The sequence below is a fragment of the Halictus rubicundus genome, chromosome 8 (genome assembly GCF_050948215.1).
Source record: "Halictus rubicundus isolate RS-2024b chromosome 8, iyHalRubi1_principal, whole genome shotgun sequence".
Lineage (NCBI taxonomy): Eukaryota > Metazoa > Arthropoda > Insecta > Hymenoptera > Halictidae > Halictus > Halictus rubicundus.
Window position 1 is genome coordinate 16,444,292 of NC_135156.1, and position 22,763 is coordinate 16,467,054.

At 52.1% G+C, this 22,763-nt stretch overlaps 1 protein-coding gene across 7 annotated transcripts in view; it reads left to right on the forward strand.

Moving 5' to 3' along the window:
* Positions 1-450: 450 nt before the first annotated feature.
* LOC143356545 (FERM, ARHGEF and pleckstrin domain-containing protein 2) overlaps positions 451-22,763 on the forward strand; it is a 47,268-nt gene continuing 24,955 nt past the window's right edge. For 2 of the 7 annotated variants that reach the window (XM_076792333.1, XM_076792337.1), the window contains exons 1-11: positions 466-927; positions 2,362-2,637; positions 3,535-3,639; positions 3,716-3,938; positions 4,482-4,605; positions 4,693-4,780; positions 5,076-5,231; positions 5,688-5,848; positions 6,116-6,190; positions 10,539-10,681; positions 12,824-13,054. In XM_076792333.1, coding sequence (XP_076648448.1) covers positions 2,452-2,637; positions 3,535-3,639; positions 3,716-3,938; positions 4,482-4,605; positions 4,693-4,780; positions 5,076-5,231; positions 5,688-5,848; positions 6,116-6,190; positions 10,539-10,681; positions 12,824-13,054 — 1,492 coding nt within the window. In that variant the 5' untranslated portion in view covers positions 466-927; positions 2,362-2,451. Of the gene's footprint in view, positions 928-1,145; positions 1,259-1,869; positions 2,008-2,361; positions 2,638-3,534; positions 3,640-3,715; positions 3,939-4,481; positions 4,606-4,692; positions 4,781-5,075; positions 5,232-5,687; positions 5,849-6,115; positions 6,191-10,538; positions 10,682-12,823; positions 13,532-13,744; positions 21,945-22,763 lie in introns of those variants that run through there. The other 5 variants (XM_076792340.1, XM_076792334.1, XM_076792336.1 and 2 more) reach the window with 5 other exon arrangements.

The following is a 22,763-nucleotide window of genomic DNA, read 5'->3' on the forward strand; positions in this document are numbered from 1 at the left end:
ATTTCAGTGTCCTCGGTATAGTGCTGCCCCCTAGTCTAATTTTTAGCCTGGACCAGAACCTGCATCATCTTACCTGCATCATTAGCAGCGGATTCCTAATAATGCCAGAGTGGATACTACTTCTATGTTACAAGAGGTTCTCCTATGTAGGCTCTGATCCAGCCTAAAAGATGATACAGCTTCTAATACAGGCTAAAAAGGTGATGCAGGTTCTGGTCCAGGCTAAAAAGTTGATCGAGGTTCTGTTCCAGGCTAAAAAGATGGAGGTTCTGTTCCAGGCTAAAAAGATGATGCAGAAAAGTGGGGACACTAAAACCCCGAGCGTGAGCACTCTCATTTCCTCTCTGATTCTAGAACGTCAGTCTTCCAAAAGGTTTCTCGACGGATCTGGTAGATGTCGTTGGTCGTGTCTTTTCGCGTGACTCCGCCCTTGTAGCGCGCCGCGCGCGCCGTAACTCTCAACGCAGCGGAGCAGAGGTTTAGTCGGGTATCGGGCTCGAGTGGTTCGGGTTATTCGTCGGGTCAGTCTCTGTCCTTTTTCGTGGTAACGAGCTGGCACGGTCGGACGTCGCCGTGCCACCGCGGTCCATCAATGAATAATCGGACCGTTTCTCGCGCGCTGAGAACCACTGACGTCCCGTATAATTCATGCCAAGGCGGAGACGAGCGCTCCGTAGGTGTGTGATGTGGTTCAATTCGGTGACTTCCTCGACCGTAGCTCGGGGATATTCGGGGATCGTACGTGGAGTATATGCCGGAAATAATGGTGGTAACGGCTCGTTAAAAGCACGGGCAACGTGGGCACGATCGTAACGACGACCGGGAAGGTGGTGCCGGTGAACGAGTCAGTGTTGTTCGGTGATCAATGAACTCTGCGTTGCTGTATGTTTGGGCGTGCTGCCACTGTTACCTATTAAGCCGGCAGACGTACGTATCCGAGAATGTATACCACGTATGTGCGTAGACTCTTTCCTGTCGTTTCGTAATGCCGTAGGTACTGCGATTCCTTCATTTTCGAAGAACATTCACTGCCCCGCCTTGTTCTGGCTCGATCCTTCTCTCTCTCTCTCTCCCTCTCTGTCTCTCTCCCCCTCTCTCTCCCGTTCGTTCCTCGGTACACGCAATGGTTCCCCGCACCTCTCTCGACGGTGTCATTATTTCCCCGAAACGACATCGCGACGTACCGTTCCGTTTATTTTCTTCTTGGTCCGTGTTAGAAAGCTCGGCGAGCCAGAGCTAACGAGGCGGACGGTTAACGGTACATTTCTATCGTGTGTGCACACTCGCGGGATCTCGAGATCGTTCATTGATCGACAAATCAACACTCGGAGATCCGTTTCGACCGCGGCCAATCTCTTGATGCACACCCCACTAACGTTATCCGATCGGCAGCAGCGTAATCGGTGTAATCGTCGGTTGACGTACCAACGCAGAGACGAAGGGTATCTTCCTCGCTTTGCGGCACTACGCTAGGTGGACCGTGCGAATCGGTATACGGTAATATTACCGCGTATACCGCATCTTGCACGGACCAACATTACCGAACGATGTAAACAAATGCGTGCGATAATACCCACTTATTTTCTCTCTCTCTCTTGCGCGCTCTGTCTCTCTCTCTTGCTCCTCTCGGCGCGCCGCTCGCGATAAATTCGTTCGATTAATTGTCGTTTACGTAATCCTTGCCATTGACTTACTTGCCGTATCCGTCGGACTCGCATCGCCTCCGCTTATTATCCTTGGTGGTTTTCACTCCGCCGCGACATGACGAAGAGCGACTGTACGTGCGATGTGTCCGCGCGGTGCACAACTGCGTAGATGCGTGTCGACCCGTCGATGAGATTTTCGGTTTTTTTTAATTTTTATTCTTTCGTTTCGTTTCGTTTCGTTTTTCGTCACCGGAGTTTCGAAAGTTCGTTCCAGTTTCGAGGCGCAGTTACACAGTTGGCTTGGAACGTTAAGCGAATTTTCGAGCAGCGCGGATGCTGCGCGAGGCTACCAGGTTCAAGAGTAATTAGATATTAAAATGAACGTGTCGAAGTGGGACACGGCGGCGTTAATGGGTTAATTTTTTAGACCGCTCCTCGTCACGGTCTTCTCTCTGTCACGGTGTCCGACGGACGTCTGAAAAACTTCACCTGTTAACCCGCCGGATTCGTCGGTCACGAATTCTAAATGGGAATTGATGCAGCGATGATTTCACTGCAATAAACGCGACCGTAATACATACGATATTATGACGTAATTAAACGCTCCGCGAATGATCGTATATGTTAAATGAAATTATTTATTCAAATCGAGAAACACACATTCCTATTTAATTTCAGTTTTGTTAATTTGCTTGTACTCCACGTTCTGTTGCAGATGACTACGTAATAGGAAATTCTACACTAAATTTTCGCTAGGAAAATAAAGCCGAGCAGCCATTCTACGGTCGAAGTTAGATGTCTAAAAATGAATGATATAGAAAGTATAAGCATGAAGGGCAGCGGAGGTTCCAAGATGCCCCACAGTCATTCGACTCCGGCGGGTGTGGATGGGGGTAGTAGAACTCCTCCCACGACACCCAGAAAGGCTGGGAAAATGCTTGCTGTTCGTGTACAAATGTTGGACGACACGATCACGATGTTTCAAGTTCAGGTAAGACCCTTTGCCCGTCTCTTTTCAGTCGAGTAGAGAATTATCAACGCTTTGTACACTCTGGGACCGTTTAAAATGTCCTTAAACGCTTGTTAATGTCGAACAAGTGCCTTAATATGTCGGCTTAATGCTATAATGGCGAGTCATTGACTGTGTACCTCCACAATGGCACGTCTAACGGGCACAAATGCCAGTACAACGCGTTGAGTCTTACTTTGAATCAATGTATGAATAATACAAAATTTTCCTCAGCCACCGGTGTCCCATTTAATAGCTCCTCTATTGTTGAAAACTTGATGAAACGTCTGCGCTTGTTCCGACAAATTTGTCAGGCAGACATGGAATCGTTCCAAATAGCATATCAGGGTCATTTAGCGAATAGAGGTCAAGGGTCATTGTCCACAGAATCTGCTGAATAGTATCTGCGAGATCATTATTGCGGATGCTTTGAAATATCCTCTGGCTAAATTATTCTACATAATCGCTTGGAGCAACGCGAAATAATTAAAACAAATAGAATGAAAAAAAGATTAAACATCGTAGATTTTACATGCGCATTATTTTACGCATTGCTTAAATAATTACCGCACGACACGTTTGACTTGCACGGCGAAGCCCGTTCGGTGTGTGGCGTGGATGAGGATAACACTTTTAAATGAACTATTGGAGCACATAATTGGTTCTACTATATTGCACGAGGTGCACATATTGACGTATTGATTATTCATAAGACTTTACTTACAGCATCTGAAACATATTCTCCCCGGCCTTACACGGTACTTTAACACATTAACGAGCGTACGCGGAAAAAGATGCTTTTATGTGCATGAAATCGATAAATAATTCGTAGGATTACTTACCCTCTGTGCTCTCACGAACGCGTCTTTGTAATTTCAGGCGAAAGCGCTAGGCAGGGTATTGTTCGATCAAGTCTGTAAACAGTTACATCTTCTGGAGGCTGACTATTTCGGATTGGAGTATCAGGAACCTAATGGAACTAAAGTAAGCCATTGACGAGCACGCACACGAGCCGCTACATCCGATTTGAATCCTGATAACTGACTTGTTTAAATTGCAGTACTGGCTGGATCTGGAGAAGCCCGTTTGCAGACAAGTCGGATTGTCGTTGATAGATCCTCTATTGAAATTCTGCGTGAAATTTTATACACCGGACCCGGCGCAGCTCGAGGAGGAGTTCACGAGATATTTATTTTGCCTTCAAATCAAGCGAGACTTGGCCCAAGGTTTGCTGCAGTGTAACGACAACACGGCAGCCTTGATGGCCAGCTACATTGTTCAGGGTGAGTTGGCCGCGACATTAAGGGATCGCGCCAACTTGGAATTTTCGAAAAATCGATTTTCTCGTTTCGCGCGTTTGCTGGTTACACCGGGCCCGCATTGTAGCGGAATTTTCTCGAAAACCACGAGATTCGCTAAGCGCTGTAAGACAAAAATGGACTTTTGGGAAAGCAGTGAAAAGGGAGAAATAACGAATCAAAAACAGATCGGTTGTTTCGAGCCTATCTGGGTAATAGAGGGGATTTCGGTAATTAAGACTTAAATTTTCTGAGTTGCATGAATAATATCTTGCGTGCGAGGATCAGTATCATGTCAGCAGGCTAGGATTACGGGACGCGACAAAATTGCGCGGTCTAATATTTTTAATTTACAATTATTGAGATTGTACACATTCATGATCATGTCTTTGGGTATATACAAGTAGACAAATATCTGGATAAACACATTCTCGTTATTTTGATGAAGGTGATAGTCACTTTCAGTCCTCCATAAACCTAATGTTAATTCTTCGAGGAGAGCGGCGCCTAATTGATTGTTCATTTTAGCGGAATGTGGAGACTACGTAATAGAGGATTACCCGGATCACACTTACCTGTCGACATACAAATTTGTACCTCACCAGGATCAGGAGCTCGAGCGCCGCATCATGGAGAACCACAAGAAACACGCGTAAGATGCACACCGATTAGTTTCGTTCGACAGTTGGTAGCCGGTCTCGCGGATCGCGTTCATTGAAACCTTGTATTGTTCGAATAGAGGCCAATCGCCGGCGGAAGCTGACCTGAATCTTTTGGAGACGGCGCGTCGTTGCGAGCTGTACGGAATGAAAATGCACCCGGCGAAGGTGAGCAATCTCCTGGCTCCCCTAAAGGTGTGAATACACTGGCGAAAGTAACTTGCAAATATTATAGGAGACTGCGGGTTTTATTTTATTTATTTGTTACGAATATTGATCTGAGGTATCGATACGATCCTTCTCAGTTAACAAAGCGAATACGTTTTCTATAACAAAGCCTTCTCGCGCAGTAACGCCTCAAGTACGAGGGAGCTCAATAAATGTTACGAGTTACTTGCTAGCGTATTCGCAAATATTAATGTCGGCTTGGGAGCAGTTTGAGACCGTGCCCTTTTCGTTCTAGGACCACGAGGGCGTGTCCCTGAATTTGGCGGTGGCGCACATGGGGATCTTGGTGTACCAACACTTCTCCAAAATCAACACGTTCAGCTGGGCGAAGATCCGGAAGATTAGCTTCAAGAGGAAGCGGTTTCTAATCAAACTCCATCCCGAGGGATACGTGAGTGTACCGCGTGGTCCCTCGAAACACGCGTTCGAAAAGTTCCCGGGCTTTTGGAACCTTGTCTAGAGTCGTCTTAGGTTTGTGCGTATGAAGTCTCCGATTTTAGAGTGCAAATGTAAGGAAGTCTTTCGATCTAGAACGGTTACCACCATAATACAATCGAGGAACTTGTAATTCTTTGATCGATAAGTTTTATTTTGAGGAAAGTAATGTTTCTTTAACGCCACTGTGACAAATTGGACATTTCATATGCTACGCAGTAGAAGCTTATAGTTGCCTACCTTCCTGACTCGACGAAAATTGACACAATTAATATCGCATGCTCACGCTGGGCGGGTCCACTCGGTGAAGCGATACTTCGGGGAAAATTGAGGCCGAGCACTTTTCGAATGCACCGTGTGTACGCAGTGCGGATGTGCATTGAAACCCGATCGATCACCCTCGACTTTGCAGGGTTACTACAAGGACACGGTCGAGTTCTTCTTTGAGGGTCGCAACGAGTGCAAGAACTTCTGGAAGAAATGCGTGGAGAACCACGGGTTCTTCCGTTGTTCCGTGGTGAAGCGGGTCGTACGACAAAAGACGCGGGTGCTCAGCCGTGGTTCCTCGTTTAGGTATGTCAGCTTTGCTAAACCGGACGTAACCGGGAATCGGCGGAACGATTTATCGTAGCTTATATACCTAAACGCTAGAACTGCCTTTCCCTCCGTAACGTCGCAAACGTAGATACTACAGCGAATGCGACGTTACGGAGGAGACACTGAGCTTTCCACCATTCAGACAAAAATTCCAGTCGCTCGGACTGCTCTCTCGGGTGTTTCTAGCGTTAAGCGATAGAATCCCACGGATTGATCCGACGAATTGAATTTTGGTGTCGCCAGGTATAGCGGCAAAACCCAGAAGCAGATCGTCGAGTTCGTGCGCGACAATTACGTGAAGCGGCAAACGTTTCAGAGGTGAGTAGCAGCGTCGCACGAAATGGGATTATGCAGCGTTCAATCGAGGATCAGAACCAGAGCCTCCTCGGCATACTATACTAGTAAATGCGTAGAGTGTTAGTGCATGCGTACCGTTAATGTACTGTCCCCTCCCCCCCTTTTTAACGCTGGTCTTCATATATATATATATATATATATATCTATATATCTCGTTTGGACACGTGTACACGTAGACTTTTCTCTGGTAAACGAGCGCAGCACCGAGATCTCCTTGCGTGGTTAAGACGGGAGGTGGCACGGTCTTGCTTTAGCCGGGACATTCATTTTTTGATTTCGTTCGTCGTTGCTCCAACATATTTCCGTAGTGTTTCAAGCGTGTCTTCTTTCTTTTCTTTTTTTTTCCATTTTCTATCACTCTATCTCTCTCTCTCTCTGTATCTTACACTCTTTCTCTATCTCTCCCTCTCTTCATCTTTCACTCTATCTCTCTCTCTCTTCTTCTCTTGAGCTCTGTTTCTCTCTCTCTCTCTCTCTCTCTCTCTCTCTGTTTCTCTCTTTGTCTCTCTGTACGTACTAGTCTTCTTGTACTTGACCGTTTGTCAGTGTTGCCTGCTCGGACAGGGGTGGCGGGGAGTCAGGCTCACCATCAGGCACGATAACCCGAATGATCAATGTGTTACCCTCTTTCTCGATAGCGTGGTCACTAATTCTCGTCATTGTTATAACACACACACACACCAGATCAGACGTACACACATCAACACGCGTACCTACCTCTAACTCTAACGACATACGCATACACACGTACACGGCAATATCACAGGCACACTGTGCGAACCACCATGTTTCACTGTTCCCGGCAGCTGTATTTTGTTTCTTTTCTGTTCGTTTTCTCTATCACCATCGGAAGATATATAAATATATTATACATAGATTATCCGTGTATACATATATATGTGTATGCGATATAATGCGTATATATATATATATACATATATATGTTTACAAATATAGCGGTAGACTGTTCTCCACGATAGCGACTAGATCGATTACTCTTTCCTCACGATGATCTCGTCCTTGTACATAAAATACAGTTGAAGGACTCGCGCGGTCCACTCGCTTCAGTCGCGGCTTCCGATCGCGAAGAAGTATTTGTACGCTCGGCTCTCCCGTTTATGCGAGACAGATCGATCGCGATTTAGCTGGCGCCTCGGTGCTCAAAGAAACGCTCTAGGTACACGCTCTTTTAGAAACGTCGATCCTGAAAAGAAAACGAAAACGAAAACTGGAACAAGGACGTAATATCTCTTCCTTCGATCGGAAGATCTTTTTGACAAAGACGCTTTGTCCGCTGGCACCTATTCAAAATGCTCATTCGAGTTTCATCCTTAGTTCTCAATCGATCGTTCAATGACCTATAGCGTAGGCTTCCGGTAGCTCATTTTCTTCATTTATTGATACAATGATTAGAGCAAGATGAACGTTAGCAACTACCTTTGAACAACGTAAGTAATCGGATAACAATTAGAGGCGACGCTGGCGAGCACAACACATTATTGATAAGCGTATACGATCATATTTATTAACCCTTTGCACTCGGAACTACTTTAACTCCAAACATTTCTACCAACCTATTTCCATTCTATATGATATTTTTTTTCATTTTATGCATATTGGACAGACGCGATTTACTCACGGGCACTTAAATGTTTAATGATCTAACACGTTCGTCACCACCGTCACATGTATGTGACGTCAATAATCTCGCAGTTTGTTTCAAAATGGTGAAATTAGTTTCATGCACTTCGTCGTTCGAAGTGAAAATAATATTCAGAGAATCCGTGGACTTTTTTGTGCTAAGCTGTTTCAGTGTTTCACAAATGAGGTTCGTTGCGTTTCGCAAAACTTGTTGTCAAGGAAGATAGTCAAATAAATGCAGGTAGCGAACGTGTTAACAATATTTTGGATAATGATGTAGCAATTTTTAGTGGCGTTTCAGAGTCGCCATTCGAGTGCTAAGGGTTAATCCTGCTATTGAATATTTGATCAGGCCAACGTGTTGATGTTTAAACAATCCGTAGTTTAACGTCCACACTGTAACACCGAACGCTCGAATTAGCGCAAATCCATCGGATTTGCAGAATTTTCGAGCGAAATGGTCGCGATAAAATCGAGCGTACAAACACTTTTACGTAAAAAATGTGGAAAAATTTGTTAATGGAAGCGGATCGCGATTGAAAACGACGAGCCAACGATGCCTCGTGCAGAAGACAGTTTCCGTTTGATCATCCGAGCCGCATACGATCTGCATATTTATCGTTTCGAGGGCGTGATCGATCCCGCGGAGAAGCATCGACACTTTTCTCTTTCTTTTTTCGCTTATTCTCCACCGCGACACTTCGCGGAGCTCGAGGACACATAGGACACGTGGCAGTGAGACTTTCGACCCCTTGCCCCGATTTCAAATTTCGAAACCGAATTTTCGGAAGCTCGAACATTTAACATCGAAACTCCACTTTTTCTTGGGGGAAATTCCGACCGGTTAAAACCTCTCGGAAATTCTCCAGAAATTCATTTGATATCAACAGTGTTTGTGCGTGCTGCGCGCAAGCTTCTAATCGGGTCTTTTTAATTAAATTTTGCAAAGTGCATTTTCTGAACAGTGCACGGGAGTCAGCGTAGTTGGAACCCGAGCGAGTTTTCTTTTTCGTTGGTCGAATCGTTAGCGGCGAGAGGCTGCTTTGAAAGAGATCGCGGCGCAAGGGGTCAAAAGGTAGCGAACCCTTGAAACCAGGGCTTGAAAACTGTTATAATATCGATTTCGGTTCTTCGAACGGTTCCCAGGAACCTTCGCCCCGAATAACTGTCACGGACAACCGAAAATTCCAACTGTCATCTTTTTCCTTTCGAATTTTCGGCTCTGAAACGGATTCGGGATTCTTGCATCGACTTCTAATCGATATCGCTATAATTGCTATACATTTTCCATACACGCTGTACTATTCTCGACAGGAAGTTAACAAACAGACGTTTCCGATTTCCTGTTCTCAATTTTCACTCGATTTTATACTGCACTTGATTTTCATATTTTCCTGTGCTTTTCTCTGTGTGTTTAACTCCTTTGCATTCGACTGTCTCCTCCGAGGCACCACTGAAAATTACTATACCACAATTTAAAAACAACCCCTGCGCTATTCCAGCAGTTTTGTAGACTTTGTGTTTATAATAAATTGCTGAATTGTCAAGTGACAAAATGGAAAAGGTGATATGCGACAAAAGTATTCTAGATGAAATCGGAATTCTCAAGTCGATAGAGCTTCGAGTGCAAAGGGTTAAACGAATCGGTAGGGTATCGTCTTTGATGTCCGACTTCATTGACGAGGGATCAATTTAAATATCAAAAAGAAAAAAAAAAAAGAAAAGAAACAGGAATCGTTCCTGAAGCGAGGCAGACACGGTGCAGTTGGAAATCTCGGTTCTTCGGCAGAGTTGTTCGGGATAAAGGTTCTTCGGAGCTGATTCGATCAGGATCTTTGTCAAACAGTTTGAAAGGGTTATTTCCGGAACCGTTTCAAGCACTGGTTGAAACCAGAGTTGGGCATTGTTTGAACTGTCCCGAATAAATATTTATCTGAAATAATTATTCGAATAAATTCTCTTCGGTCGAACATCTTATTCGGAGAATAATTATTCGAATAAATTCTCTTCGGTCGAACATCTTATTCGGAGAATAATTATTCGAATAAATTCTCTTCGGTCGAACATCTTATTCGGAGAATAATTATTCGAATAAATTCTCTTCGGTCGAACATCTTATTCGGAGAATAATTATTCGTAACAAGTTATTCGTAACGAGTTTATCATTATTTGCTCGAACATCGACTGCAAAATTATTCGAATGATAATACGAATGATCGTTTATTACTTTTGATTTCACTTGGAACTATAATAAGGCCAATACGAGGTCACTTCTTCCTCGAGTGAATTTTTCTCCGAATAAATTCGTATTTGATCGAACAAGTTCATTCGATAGTAGATTTCAAAAATTCGAAGAAAATGTTGCCCGACACCGGTTGAAACGATACAACGTCGTTGCCACGATGATCGATCCAACGCTACCATCTTGAGCGAGCACGCGCGCACGGGGTACGGTGGGTAGATCGGCGTGGACGAGGGGATAAGAACAACAGACACGAAACAAAAATGACATATAAGAAGAAGGGGGATGAAAAGAAAAAGGGGGAAAAAAGGAAAGGAAAGGAAAAGAAAAGAAACAGAGAATCACAAGTATACGTTAGTGTTCTGGACAGGCTTGGCATTTGGTAGCCTAAGTCTGATGCTGAACTTGACTCTCTCTTGCTCGCAGGTCCAATTCGTTCCGGCAGACTAGCGGTGGTAGGGCATTGCAGGGCTTGGAGGGGGGAGGCTATCGTGGGGCCACTCCAAGCAGCTCCCTTATGGGCAGCTCCAGCATCTCTGCCCACCCCCTCCTGCCCCTCGGCGATCCTGGTATGTACACCATGACCGACACCAACCTCCACGAGAGACAATTAAGAACAAATCTAAGAAAAAGACGGAAAACAAAAGAGAAAACTACGGAAGAAACGCTTTCTTCTTTTATTTTTTTTTTTTTGGTTCACATCCTCGCTGTTTTCTCCGCCTCTTTCTCTCTCTCTCTCTCTCTCTCTCTCTCTCTCTCTCTTTCTCTTTCTCTCTCTCCCCCTCTCCCTCTCTTTCTGTCGTCGAGAAGAGTACACTGTCGGGTGAGGGCGGTTCCCACTGGCCACGCCCCCATTACTCCGGACCGCCCACTGGGGGCGGTACTTCGAAAACAGAAGACGATAGAATTGCTCCTCCAGTGGGCGTGGCAGTGCCTCGCGGGCTAGACTCCGCCTACACCTGCTCCACAGACTTCTCGATCTGCATAGTTTGTGAACTGTTAATCGTATTTGCGTAGCCGTTTCTGTTCTCGTACGAATTTCTTTGAGAACGACCGTGCGTTTAAAGCTCAGAGAACATACGGTGTCCTTTCGTTTCGAGATTCACGGCGTTGTTCAAAAACGAGTTCCGGAGAGATGCATGGCTAGTGTACAGGGTGTGTAAAAATTATATGTCACGACCACCGTAGCGTGATTCTACACCTCCGGATCGGTGGAAATCTGTTAAAAAAATACACCGCAAAATTCAGCTTGACCATGGAAATCAAGGTGAAAGTGTCGAAAAATTTTCTTTTATCGCATCGTATAGTACTCATCACTCAAATTTGTCGATACTTTGACCCTTAAGTTTCGAGGTCAGAATGAATTTCGCGGTGCATTCTTTTCACAGATCTCCACCGATCCGGAGGTGTAGAATCACACTATGATGGTCGTGACATGTAATTTTTATACACCCTGTGCGTAAATCGTTGTCTTCGACGATCGAGGCCCCCATGGATTTTCGTTCTTTTTTTTTCCAAATTGCTTACAGATTTTTGACTCGCACACGTACACTGAAAGATTGCCCACAGTGTACTCTAGTCGTCGGTCTCTCTCTCTCTCTCTCTCTCTCTCTCTCTCTCTCTCTCTCTCTCTCTCTCTCTCTCTCTCTCTCTCTCTCTCTATCTCTCTCTCTCTTTGATCCCGTTCCCCCAATCTTCTGCCGATCCCGCTCTCTCTCTCTCTCTCTCTCTCTCTCCTCGCCATCTTTTCTCTCTTTCTCTGTCTCTCTTTCTGCCTCTGTTTCTCTTTAGCGTTTTACTTTCTCGTTTTTTCCCACCCACGTATCGTACACGAAGCAGCAGTAATCTATATATCGTAAGCGTAGTGAGTAGCTTAGAGCGTATCACGAACTTAGAAAACGCTTGTTCGAAACGATCGATCGACCCTCCGAAGGCGGCTGCTTTTTAAAGACTTCGTTGCGGCCGACGATGTCTCGGCTCGACGGAACGCTACTTCTTTTTCTTTTTGTTTTGTTGTTATTGCGTGCTAACGACGCGGATGTTCCAACATTCTTCCTCGGCCTCGAAGGCTAAAAACGATGAATATTTGAGGATACACGAGACCTTACAGCCCGGACACGGATCTCGCGCTTTCAAATTAACAAGTGATCCACTTTCTAATTACGAAGTCTTTGAAGGGGCTGGGTCGAGACAGTCTCTCTCTCTCTCTTTCTCTCTCTCAGCTGACTCTCTGTTGCTTTCGGTTCAACAAAGACCATTCCCGACCTACGACTCGAAAATCATTCGAGCGTGGTGGTTTAAATCGGACATGCCGATAAGGTGACACATTTCTCCTTCGCTGTGCTACGTTGAACAGGGCCCCTTTATGACTATTAGAATCGGAAGATCACAGTGATTACAATAACGGCAGTTAACGGCGAGGCAAAAGCAACGTACGGTTAAAAATCAAAAATCCGAAGAAATAAAAGTCTGTATCGTGTCTATGTGTTGCAATCGATGCAGAGAATTTTTGTTTTTTATCAAAAATTCTCAGTCTATCCAGCATGCCTGGTTCAAATCATTTGTCAGGAACTGAGAGAGAGAGAGAGAGAGAGAGAGAGAAAGGGAGAGAGGAAAGGGGGAAATAAAAGAAAGAGAAGGTGGAATGGAGTAGCGACGACTAAACGAGAAAGAAGGGTGATATGGTGATATAGTTGGGATTGGTTTTGCAGCCCTGGAAACCCCAGCTCTGTCTCTGTCATGCGGCTCGATGACACTGGATTCTCCGACGACTGTGACGAGTGTCTCGATGGGAGGGACGATTCACCGTCGCGACGACACAGCTACATCGTTTCGGACGCTTACGTCCATCGACGTCCATTCGCCTGCCACGCCCAGCCAGGCACCAGCGCCTCGTCAGCAAACGATGCTTGTTACCAGCCATCAACGGATTTCATCAGCAGGTCGTATCAGCCCCTCTAACAGCAGTCCCCCTGAATTCCCACCGCCGCGACCCCAGCCCCGACATCCCTGGCAGCGATCGGCGAGCTGCCGCGAACTGTACGCGTCCAGTTTCGAGGATTCAGGTAGAGCGCGCACGAGGGAGGACGAGAAACCGTCCGCGGGCGACTCGGTCCCGTTGCTAGAACCGTTCCGGTTGCCGTCGCAGGGCGAGCTGGACAATCCGGTGACCAGGTACGACGAGAGCAATCGTTCGTACAGCGCCGCCAGCTCGAAACTGCCTTCGTTGGACCACGACTCGGTACCGGACCGCGTCTACAGCAGTTCCTATCCGGGTACCTCGTCGCTGTCCACCGAATCCGGCCACGAGGAGTCCGGCCCCGCGGGAGATCTGTCGCACGACGATCTGTCACACGATTCCTACGAGCTTCTGGAACGCGAGCACGAGTTTGAGTACCCGGAGTCCTACTCGAGTCCTCGGGACGACGAGGACGAGGAGGAGGACGACGAGAACGAGCAAGAGAACGGTCACGAGCAACCGATGACCGTGACCGTGACCGGCGCTAGCGTTGGCGGCGGCGGCGGTCGTGCTCGTGGTCGTGGTCGAAGTCGTTCGCGTCGTGGCGGCGGCGGCGACGGCGACGGCGACGACGACGACGACGACGAGATCGAGATCGAGATCGAAGCCGCCGACGCCGAGCCGATCTCCGATCGGAGCGACGAGGGAATCGAGCGCGAGATGTTCCAGATGGACACCGAGACCGATTCCTTCGTGAAGCATCGTTCGGTCAGATCCTCGGACAAGCAGCACTTCAAATCCGTGCTCGCCGACCTGAAGAACCAAACTCGAACCAAGTCCATCGATCGGTACACGCCGGCGGTCGCCGGGAAACTCGACACCGACTTCGTCACGGTCGAGTCGAGGATCCAACGATCCAGCACGCAGATCGAGCGAAAGTTCGAGATGCGTCACGCGAATTCCGTCGACCAACAGCAAACGGTCGTACAGCTGCAACAACAGCAGTCGCAATCCCAACAACAACAACAACAACAACAACAGCAGCAGCAGCAACAAACTCCTATAAGCAAGCTGCTGCCGTTGCCGCATCAGGATTCCGCGCGGAAAGATCCGATCGTGTCGCAAATGCAAAAACAAAAGATGTCCGTGCTTAACGAGCTGAAAAGTCTTAGGCCGAAGTACCATCGGATCACTCACGTCGACTCGGAGATATTGAGGGACGAGGGGATCATGCGGCCGAAATCGCGGATAGACGACGACGAGGTTAGTCCGGTCGAGACGAGCGGCAGAGCGGTCGCGTCGGATCGACGCGCGAGAACGGTGCGAGCGCGCAGCATCGCGAGCCTCGAGGATCACGCGTCGTCGTGCGTGCACGTAGACACCGGTAGCCTAGGCAGGGAGCTGAGGAGTCGCGATCGAAAGTTCAGGGAGTCCTCGATCGAGGCTAGACTAGACGCGACCTTGTCCAGGTTGCAGGAGAAGGACCGTAGGGATCGGGAGGAACGGAAGCGAGTCGAGAGGGAGTACTCTAGGGATTACGGGAAAAGGGGGGAGAAGATTGGGTCGGGGGATGCGAGGGAGAGAAGATCGATCGAGCGATTGGACTCTCGAGAGAGCAGGAAATCGGATCACCATGGTAGGCGTAGCATAGATCGAATCGATCCCAGGGAGCTACGCAGGAGCATAGAAAGGCTGGACGCGCGGGAGAGAAGCTTCGAGCGGCTGGACTCGAAGGAGAAGAGCTCGCGCCACGATCCTTACGAGCAGCGCCGCAAGAGCTTCGAGAGGTTGGACGCGCAGGGTCTGCGCGGCAGCTCGGAGTACTTGAACAGGAGCCCGAAGGAGAGAAACCATGGCGGTCATCGTCACGCGGATCGTCGTGAAAGGAGCACGGAACGGTTGGACTCGAGGGAGAAGCAGAGGTCGCAGATCACCAGGAGCAGCACGCTGGATTATAATCAGAGGCACACGTGGGAGCGATTCGAGCCGGTGCACAGGAGCAGCCCCGCGGAGCGCTCCTACGGCAGGGAGCAACGTGGCCGGAGCGTCGAGAGGCTCGACTCGCAAGAGCGATCGAGCTTCGAATTCGTTCCGGTGACGATCGAGCGGCTCGAGTCGTTTGGAGTGGGCGGGACCGGACACGAGAGGCGGTCCGAGGCGAGGGGCGGCGACCGGAAGAACCTCGAGAGGACGGAGTCGCGCGAGCGCAGACACGCTGATAGGATCGAGCAGTGGGAGAGGGGAAGACACGCGGAGAGCGGGCGATCCGGTCGTAGTCTCGAGTGTGTCGAGCACGAGGCGTACGAATGGAGGCGGGGCAGCGCCGAGAAGATCGAACACAAAGAGTCGCGTAAGAGCAAAGGGGGCGGGTCCAGGTTCGAGAGGGGCAGGTCGGAGGAGAAACCGCGGGAGAGGGATGATTGGCGGAGCTTGGAGAAGGCGAGGAAGGACGAGGAGAAACGGGAGAGGGAGCGACAGGCCAGGTTGTCGCTCGAGTCGAGAACGGAGACGGTGATCGGCGTGCCTATGGAGTTGGAGACCTTGAAGCCGAAGGCCGTGTTCTCGGAGTACGAGCCGAAGATCGTCGGAGGCGTGGTCCTGGGATTCGACGACACGATTCCGGGCCACACCCCCGTCGAACGCACCAAGAGCGACCCGAATCCCGCCAGGCAGAGATTGGGCTCGAACAGCAAACGGCACATCCTGATGCATCAAAAGTCAATCGACCTGACACCCGCCGACTCGGGCGACGAGGACCCGTTCTCGGACAGCGCGGCGATACAGAAGACCAACCAGGAGATACCGTACACGCTGCACAAGCGGCACGTGATGAACGGTACCGCCTCCGACGAGAAGTCCGAGTCCGATAGCGGCAAGGCCTCGAAGAAGCCAACCGCGACCAAGGATCTGCCCAAGCTGCCGCTCAAGATGATCGCCGACATCACCTGCTTCGACCTGTCGAAGCTGTCCCCCGTGGAGAAATCGGCGAACAAAACATCGCCGGACAAGCCGAAGGTTACCACGCCCACCAGGCCGAAGTCGATACTCATCAGCCCGTCCGACAAGCCGAAGAGCATCTTGAGCCCTACGTCGAAGCTGTCGCCAACCGACGCGAAGAGCATAGTCTGCAGCCTCTCGCCGACCTCGAGGAGCCCGTCGAAGGCGGGCTCGAAGGCTCCCTCGCCGGACAGACAGTCGCCGAGGTCCGCCTCCTTCGACAGGGGGCGGGCCGAGATCGTGATCGAGGGCCGTATGTTCAAGTCGTCCAGCCTCGACAAGCGCCCCTCGCCGTCGAAGCTGTCGCCGATCGAGCCGAACGTGACCATCGTTTCTGCGATCAAGAAACGCTCGCCCAAGGTGTCGCCCACCGATCCGGACAAGACGATCGTGTCCGTGATCCAGAAGAAACGGTCCCCGGACGCCGTGAAAACCCTGGCGACCGGCAGGTCCTTGGACTCGAGATCGAAGCCGCTGAACCTGGCGGACGTCGTCGGCATGGAGATGAAGCTGAAGTTGGAGCGCAAGGCCAAGTCCGAGGTCGAGAAGGACACCTTGAAGACGCCGGATCTCAGCATTGAAAAGCAGGACAGCATCGAGAAGATACCTCTGCCGGAGATACCGTTACCGCTACCACCGGTGATCGACAACGTTGTGCCATCCGGTTCCGAAGCAGTCCCACCGCCGGCCGTCGAGGATTCGAAGCATCCGGAGGACGCGGCGAGCACAGTTAAGGAGAAACCAGTTCCTCCTCCGGTTCCCACCACGCCGCCCATCATCTCCGAGAAGCCGACAATCGGCGAGAAGCCGAAGATCCCCGAGAAGCCGAAGAGTCTCGAGAAGCTGAGTATTCCGGAGAAGACCAAGCGTATCCTGGAGAAGATCGAGTCGAAGAGAACGAGGGCCGCGCGACCGAAGATCATCGACACCGGATTCGACGACTTTGTGGATCCAGTGGCCGATTTGCCGTTGGACGAGATGCCCGCGAAACCGCCACTGGAGCTGGACAGCCTGAAGGTCCCGGAGTTCGTTCCGTTCGCCTCGAGGCCGCACGGCGAGCCGTTGCGCTCGAAGTCTCTGTCGCTGGCCGAGGAGAAGGCGCCGATCGACACTCTGCTGTCGCCCGAGGTCGAGAACAAACACTTCGTGACGGACGTGTCGCCGAAGCGGGCCCGGCGGGTCAAGTCCGAGCCGAAGAAGGACTTCAAGAAGCAGTCGAAGTCGTTGGAAGGGGACAAGCCGCCGCTGAAGAAGTTTGCGTCGAAGGAATCGCGGCCGCCGACCGCCGCCACCAGCTCCAAGATCGACAAGTCGAAGCTGAAGCTGGGCGAGATGCCGCAGGAGATCATCATCATCGAATCGACGGACCACCCGACGGTGCCCGAGGTGAGCATCGTGCAGAAGGCCAGGTCAAAGTCGGTCACCAGGCTGACGGAGAAGGCGCACTCCGCCTCGAAGGAGGAGAAGGACGACGTCCAGAGGAGCACCGGCCGGGTCAAGTCCGCTTCGGTGGACGACGATATGATCAAGGCTGCCGCTGGAGCGAAGTTGGAGAAGGCGCGGCCAAAGTCGCTGGGCATCTCGAAGTCTCTGGGCAGCACGGAGAAGAAGGATTCGACGGAGAAGATATCCCCGAAGAGGACCGTCGCGGTGAAGTCCGGCGTAAAATCAGCGGACGCTAAGTCGCCGTCCTCCAAGGACCTGCCGAAGCCTCTTCGCGCCAAGTCGGACAGCGAGGATCGGCCGGTGGCGTCTCCCTCGGAGACTGTGCGAGTGATCGCGCGGGAACCCGAGGCGAAGCAAGAACAACCGGAGACCGTCGTAGCCGAGGATCAGCAACAAGAACAACAGCAACAGCAAGAGGTAGACCCTGGCAAACTACCGGAGCCAGGCAAAGATGCGAAAGATGGGAAGAAGAGCGCGGTTCATCAGGAGTTGACGCAACCGCAGGTCGTGCTGCGCAGAACAGGACAAACGCCAGTCCTCTTTGCTCGCGCTCGATTGGGTCTTTCGGAGGGAAGCGGAATCGGCGCGTTGCAGAGACAGGGGGCTACCCAATCGCCCACTTCTCAGAGGCGAGCGAAGTCCTTGGACGCTGCCGTGATCGCGGTGCACCGTTTGCCGCCGGCGAATGCCTTTTCGAGCAAGGACGACACCGTGGAGGAGGACCGGGAGGATCCTCAAGAGGCTCAGGAGGCGGAAGCTCGAGCAACGGAGGCGGTTCTCGTGGTAGGCTCCGCGCTCAGCTCGAGGCAAGCCTCCTTGGTCCAGGTGGAGGCGTCGCCGAACCACAGATCCGACAGCACCGACCACACCACCGTTCCCGAGATCTTCACGGACTCGTTGTCCGTCACGGAGACGTCTGCGCAGTATCTGGAATCGCCTCTCACCGAGTGCAACGAGATCGTTGCAACCGTTGACCTGATCCCTTACGAGAGAGACACGGCGCAGGAGGAAGACCGGGACTATGAGGAAGAGCAGCAGGCGATCAGGCTGGAGACGGTCAAGGTGGACGTCGGGACCAGGTTCATCGATCAGAGCTCCGTGGAGTCTGGCGCTGAGCAGGATGCTGCGCCCGAGAAGCAGGACGTCGGGGACGCGAACACCCTGGAGGAGACATTGACCGGAGCAGCTTGCGTCGTTGTTGAGAGCGTCATGGTCGAGAAGGAACCGGTGCCGGAGGTGATCCAGGTTGTCCCGGAAACGATTGAGACAGCGAAACCGTCGACGACGGAAAGGGAGGAGCTGCCCGACGTGACGGTGACGGTAAGCGCGGCGAGAGACGACGACCACGCGCACGAGCCCGCAGGCAGGCCGATCGACCTTGAGGACGGTCAAGATATGGTTAAGTCGCCGATTCAGATTTCAATCGAGGAGTGCTCGGACGATGAGAACGGCCGGAGCGAGGAGCAGGAAGACGATTATCGGGAGCTGGAGTACCAGGAGGGCGACGACAATCGTCCGTTGGACTCGGGCGACACGAGCGAGGACACTCTGGACGCCCTGGACACGCAGATGCGCACCAGGGGAATGGACAGCGAGCCCAGCTCGCCGGACTACGGGGTCGATCGGATGGACGAGAAAACTCTGGTCGAGGTGGAGCTGACGCCCGAGTATCTTGAAGCGCGGAGGGGCGAAGACGAGGAGGTTGCCGCGGAGGAGCTGCCCGAGGACGAGCCGGTGGAAGAGAACTACACGGCGAAGCAACAACCACCGACGATCGATCGTCTGTCGATCGACAAGAAGCTGAGGCTGAGCAGCGAGCGGTCGAGGAGCGAGGAGACTAACACCTGGACGCCGGACCGCGAGGACCCGGAGTCAAGCTCGTGCTCGATCGCTCGGCCTTTGGGGATTGGGCAGATCCAACCGATCGTTGATCGAAGGGAGCTTGCCGCGATGAGAGAGGCTCGCAGCGCCGGTTCCCTGGAGGAGGAGAGCGGATCGCAGACGGACCGCCCGAGACCGGAGATGAGCTCCACCTGGAAGTCTTTTCCTCTGGAGAGCTCCGGGAGCTCGAGCATCGAGGAAGGCTGGCCGCCACAGGACGAGAACAACGCCGTACAGTCGCAGTCCGAGGACAGCAACGGTCAGAACGAGGACAGTTTCCAGGAGGATCTGGCTGACTTCCCGGGCCTGGTGTACCCGATCGGGCCGGACATCTTGACCAGCTGCGGCACTTTCGCGCTGACCCGTACGCTCTCCAGGATATCGGAAAGGTCGACCACGTCGGAGCAGGACAAGAGCGACCTGGAGGACTCGTTCAAGCCCAGCTCCAGGTCCCCGAGTCTGGATGACGAGTCTCTGATGTCCAGCGACCATCAACCGTCCCTCTCCTCCGACCCGCCGTCGGGCACCGCTCTACCGTCTGTTTCGGACGATCGTCGGACTTCATCCGAGCTGCCCGATATCCCGATAGACGTGCCCGGTGGCGGTGTGCAGGAAGACGACGCGAAATCCCCGAAGTCCGCAGGTAGATCGAAGCTGCAGGCTCAGAGCTCCGAGGACTGGCCGTCACCGCCAAGCTCGCCGGTGTTCGAGCCTCCGGTGGTCAGTCACGTGGAGACCTTCTACATGGAAATCAAGCCTGAGGAAGCTGTCAAGGTTACCGTCACAGACAGCACCGACACCCCCGACCGTGTAGATCACGACAGTGACTCCAGCGACGAGAATCGCACTCTACACGACGACCTACACTCGACCTTCCTCGAGGACGGACAGAGCTCTACCTCCGGGACCACCGTGGACGGCACCGTCAAGGTTGTGGTCAAGCCGAAATCGAACTCGTACATCACCGGCTCCTCCCACAGCGAGGACACCTCCATGGGCCTGTCGATGTCGGAATGGTCCAGCTCGAACAACACCGTCCGCCAGTACTGTCAATACTCCGGCGGCACAAAGTCCGACGACAATTCCCTCGCAGAGTTGGGCGCCTCGATCTCCGATTGGTCCGGCAGCACCACCGTCGTCCCTCAACAGTACTACTCCTCGGCGATCGCCGTGGAGAAGAGCCAGAGCGACACCACCACCTCGGACAAGAGCGTAACCAGCATGCGGCCGAACTCCAAGTGTAGAACAGCAGACAGCCCACCGACGACTCCGCCCTCGCCACCGTTACCCCCACCGCCGCCGCCTGACTCCCCGCCCCTGACTCCGCCCCTAGACGCGACCCCTGGACCGTTGTACGACGAGGAGGTTGCGTCGCCGTGCGACGAACGACGATCCTCGGACAGGACAACCAGGGACGAGCAACTGGACGAGGCCAGACGGTTCATCGAGAGCCAGTTCGACGAGCAACGACGCCTCGCGTCCCGACGCTTCGACGAGGAGCAACGGACGCAGGGAGGCGGTTCTAGAACGTCCTACGTCGACATCTCGCCGCCGAGAATCACTCTGAGGAACGAGTTCGACGAGGCGGTGGACGAGGATTTCCGGGCAGTGATGTCCGACGACGGTGATCCGCCACCTTTACCCATCCTCGAGGAGGAAGAGGAGGTGGACGACGAGGATCGCCTCTACGACAACGTTCCCGCGATGAAGTACCCCAGCGGCGACCACGTGCGCATGGAGGTGGGAAGGGGCGACAGCTCGGAGGACATGCACGAGAAATACGCGAACCTGGCTCTGGGTTCGAGGAGCCCGCGCGGGGACGACGAGTGGTCGTTCGAGGAGGAGCGAAGGGATCAGCCTGGTAGTCTGACCCGGAAAGAGAAGCACGCGAGCGGCTCGGCTTCGAAATTCGAGAGAGGATTCTCGGAGCCGGCCGAGACGGCCAGGTACCACGAGACCAGGTCGACGGAGAGGCCGGTGGTGGTGCCGATCAGGGCGAAATCGACGCCGTACTATTCCACAACGAGTCTGAGCGGCGAATCCACCACGTCCAGCCCACCGATGCCGATCCGGACGCAAATCCGTACGAAAACGATGCCTTTCCCGTCGAGCAGGAGCCCGCAGAGCGAGGGCGACACCTCCTCGAGCATGGACAGCCCCGTGCACACGCCTATCCGGGGCCAGATCACAGTGCGCCGGCGCAGACGCGAGAACCTGAAGAGGCGGCACCGCGTGGTGGTCGACCTGGAGGTTAAGGACGGTCAGATCGTGTCGAGTACCGACTCGAGCTTCGACGTGGCCAGCCACGACGTCGACGACGACGAGGAGGAACCCGACGAGGGGGAGGAAGAGGAGGACGAGTACTTGGAGGCGCACGACGAGCGAGAGACACGTCGCCAGCAGCGTTGACCGCTCGAACGGGAAACGACACGGCCGAGTCCCTCGATCTGGTGACGCACGGCTCTCCTGGTTACTCGCTTCCGGTTCCTCGAGCTCCGCTTCCGGCGTCGGCACGCGTCCCAGCCCGCTGCTCGCTCGTGCAAACTTGCGGCGCTGGCGGGAACGCGATTCGCACGCTGCGGAGACGTTTCTCTCGCGCGGGGCATTTTTCGTGGCTCGTCGTACACGTACACGGACTTCCGGTCCTCGGAATTGAGCGTGGCCTTCACTCCTCGTACACCGGTGGACCGTGTTTCCCATTCTCGTGGCGACAAGTCGGATCGATGGATCGTCTGCGAGGATGAGATTCAAGGTGACCGTGGTACGACGTCGATCGACGGGGAGGAGGCTCGCGGAACGGTGAACAATCTAGTCTAACGTATCTCCCGTTAAGAGTATATAATTATCTACGGTTTGTTACGCGTTTTAGAAACTCGATTTACTTTGATATCGTCGTTGACCGCGTATTAGGTGGGAGAGAATCGCGGCACGGCCGGCGTGCCGCGCTGTTAGCGTAACGTGTAAACGAGAAAGCCGATGATACGAATCGAACGAGATGATGCTGCACCTATTAACGATAGTTAGTCTGTAATATGGACGCGACAAACGGTCGAAGACCGGGATGGGATACACATGTAGCGTATCAAATACGCTAATGCGAACGATTACGAATCGTGTCGGTATTCGTCGCGGATAGGGGGAAAAAAAAAACGGTCGCGCGGCTGTGTTCTCCTAATTAACCCTTTGCACTCGAGCGGCGCCGATACGGCGCCCGGCTGATTTCAAGTATCGACCCGAGCGACGCTGCTGCAGCGTTACAGTCTTTTGTAGATATTCCTCCCGGAAATACTCTCGTGAACCAGGCTCGGCTTACACTTTCAGCCAGGTCTTAGCTCAGTTTAGTCAGTCTGAGCATAGCATTCGGGCTT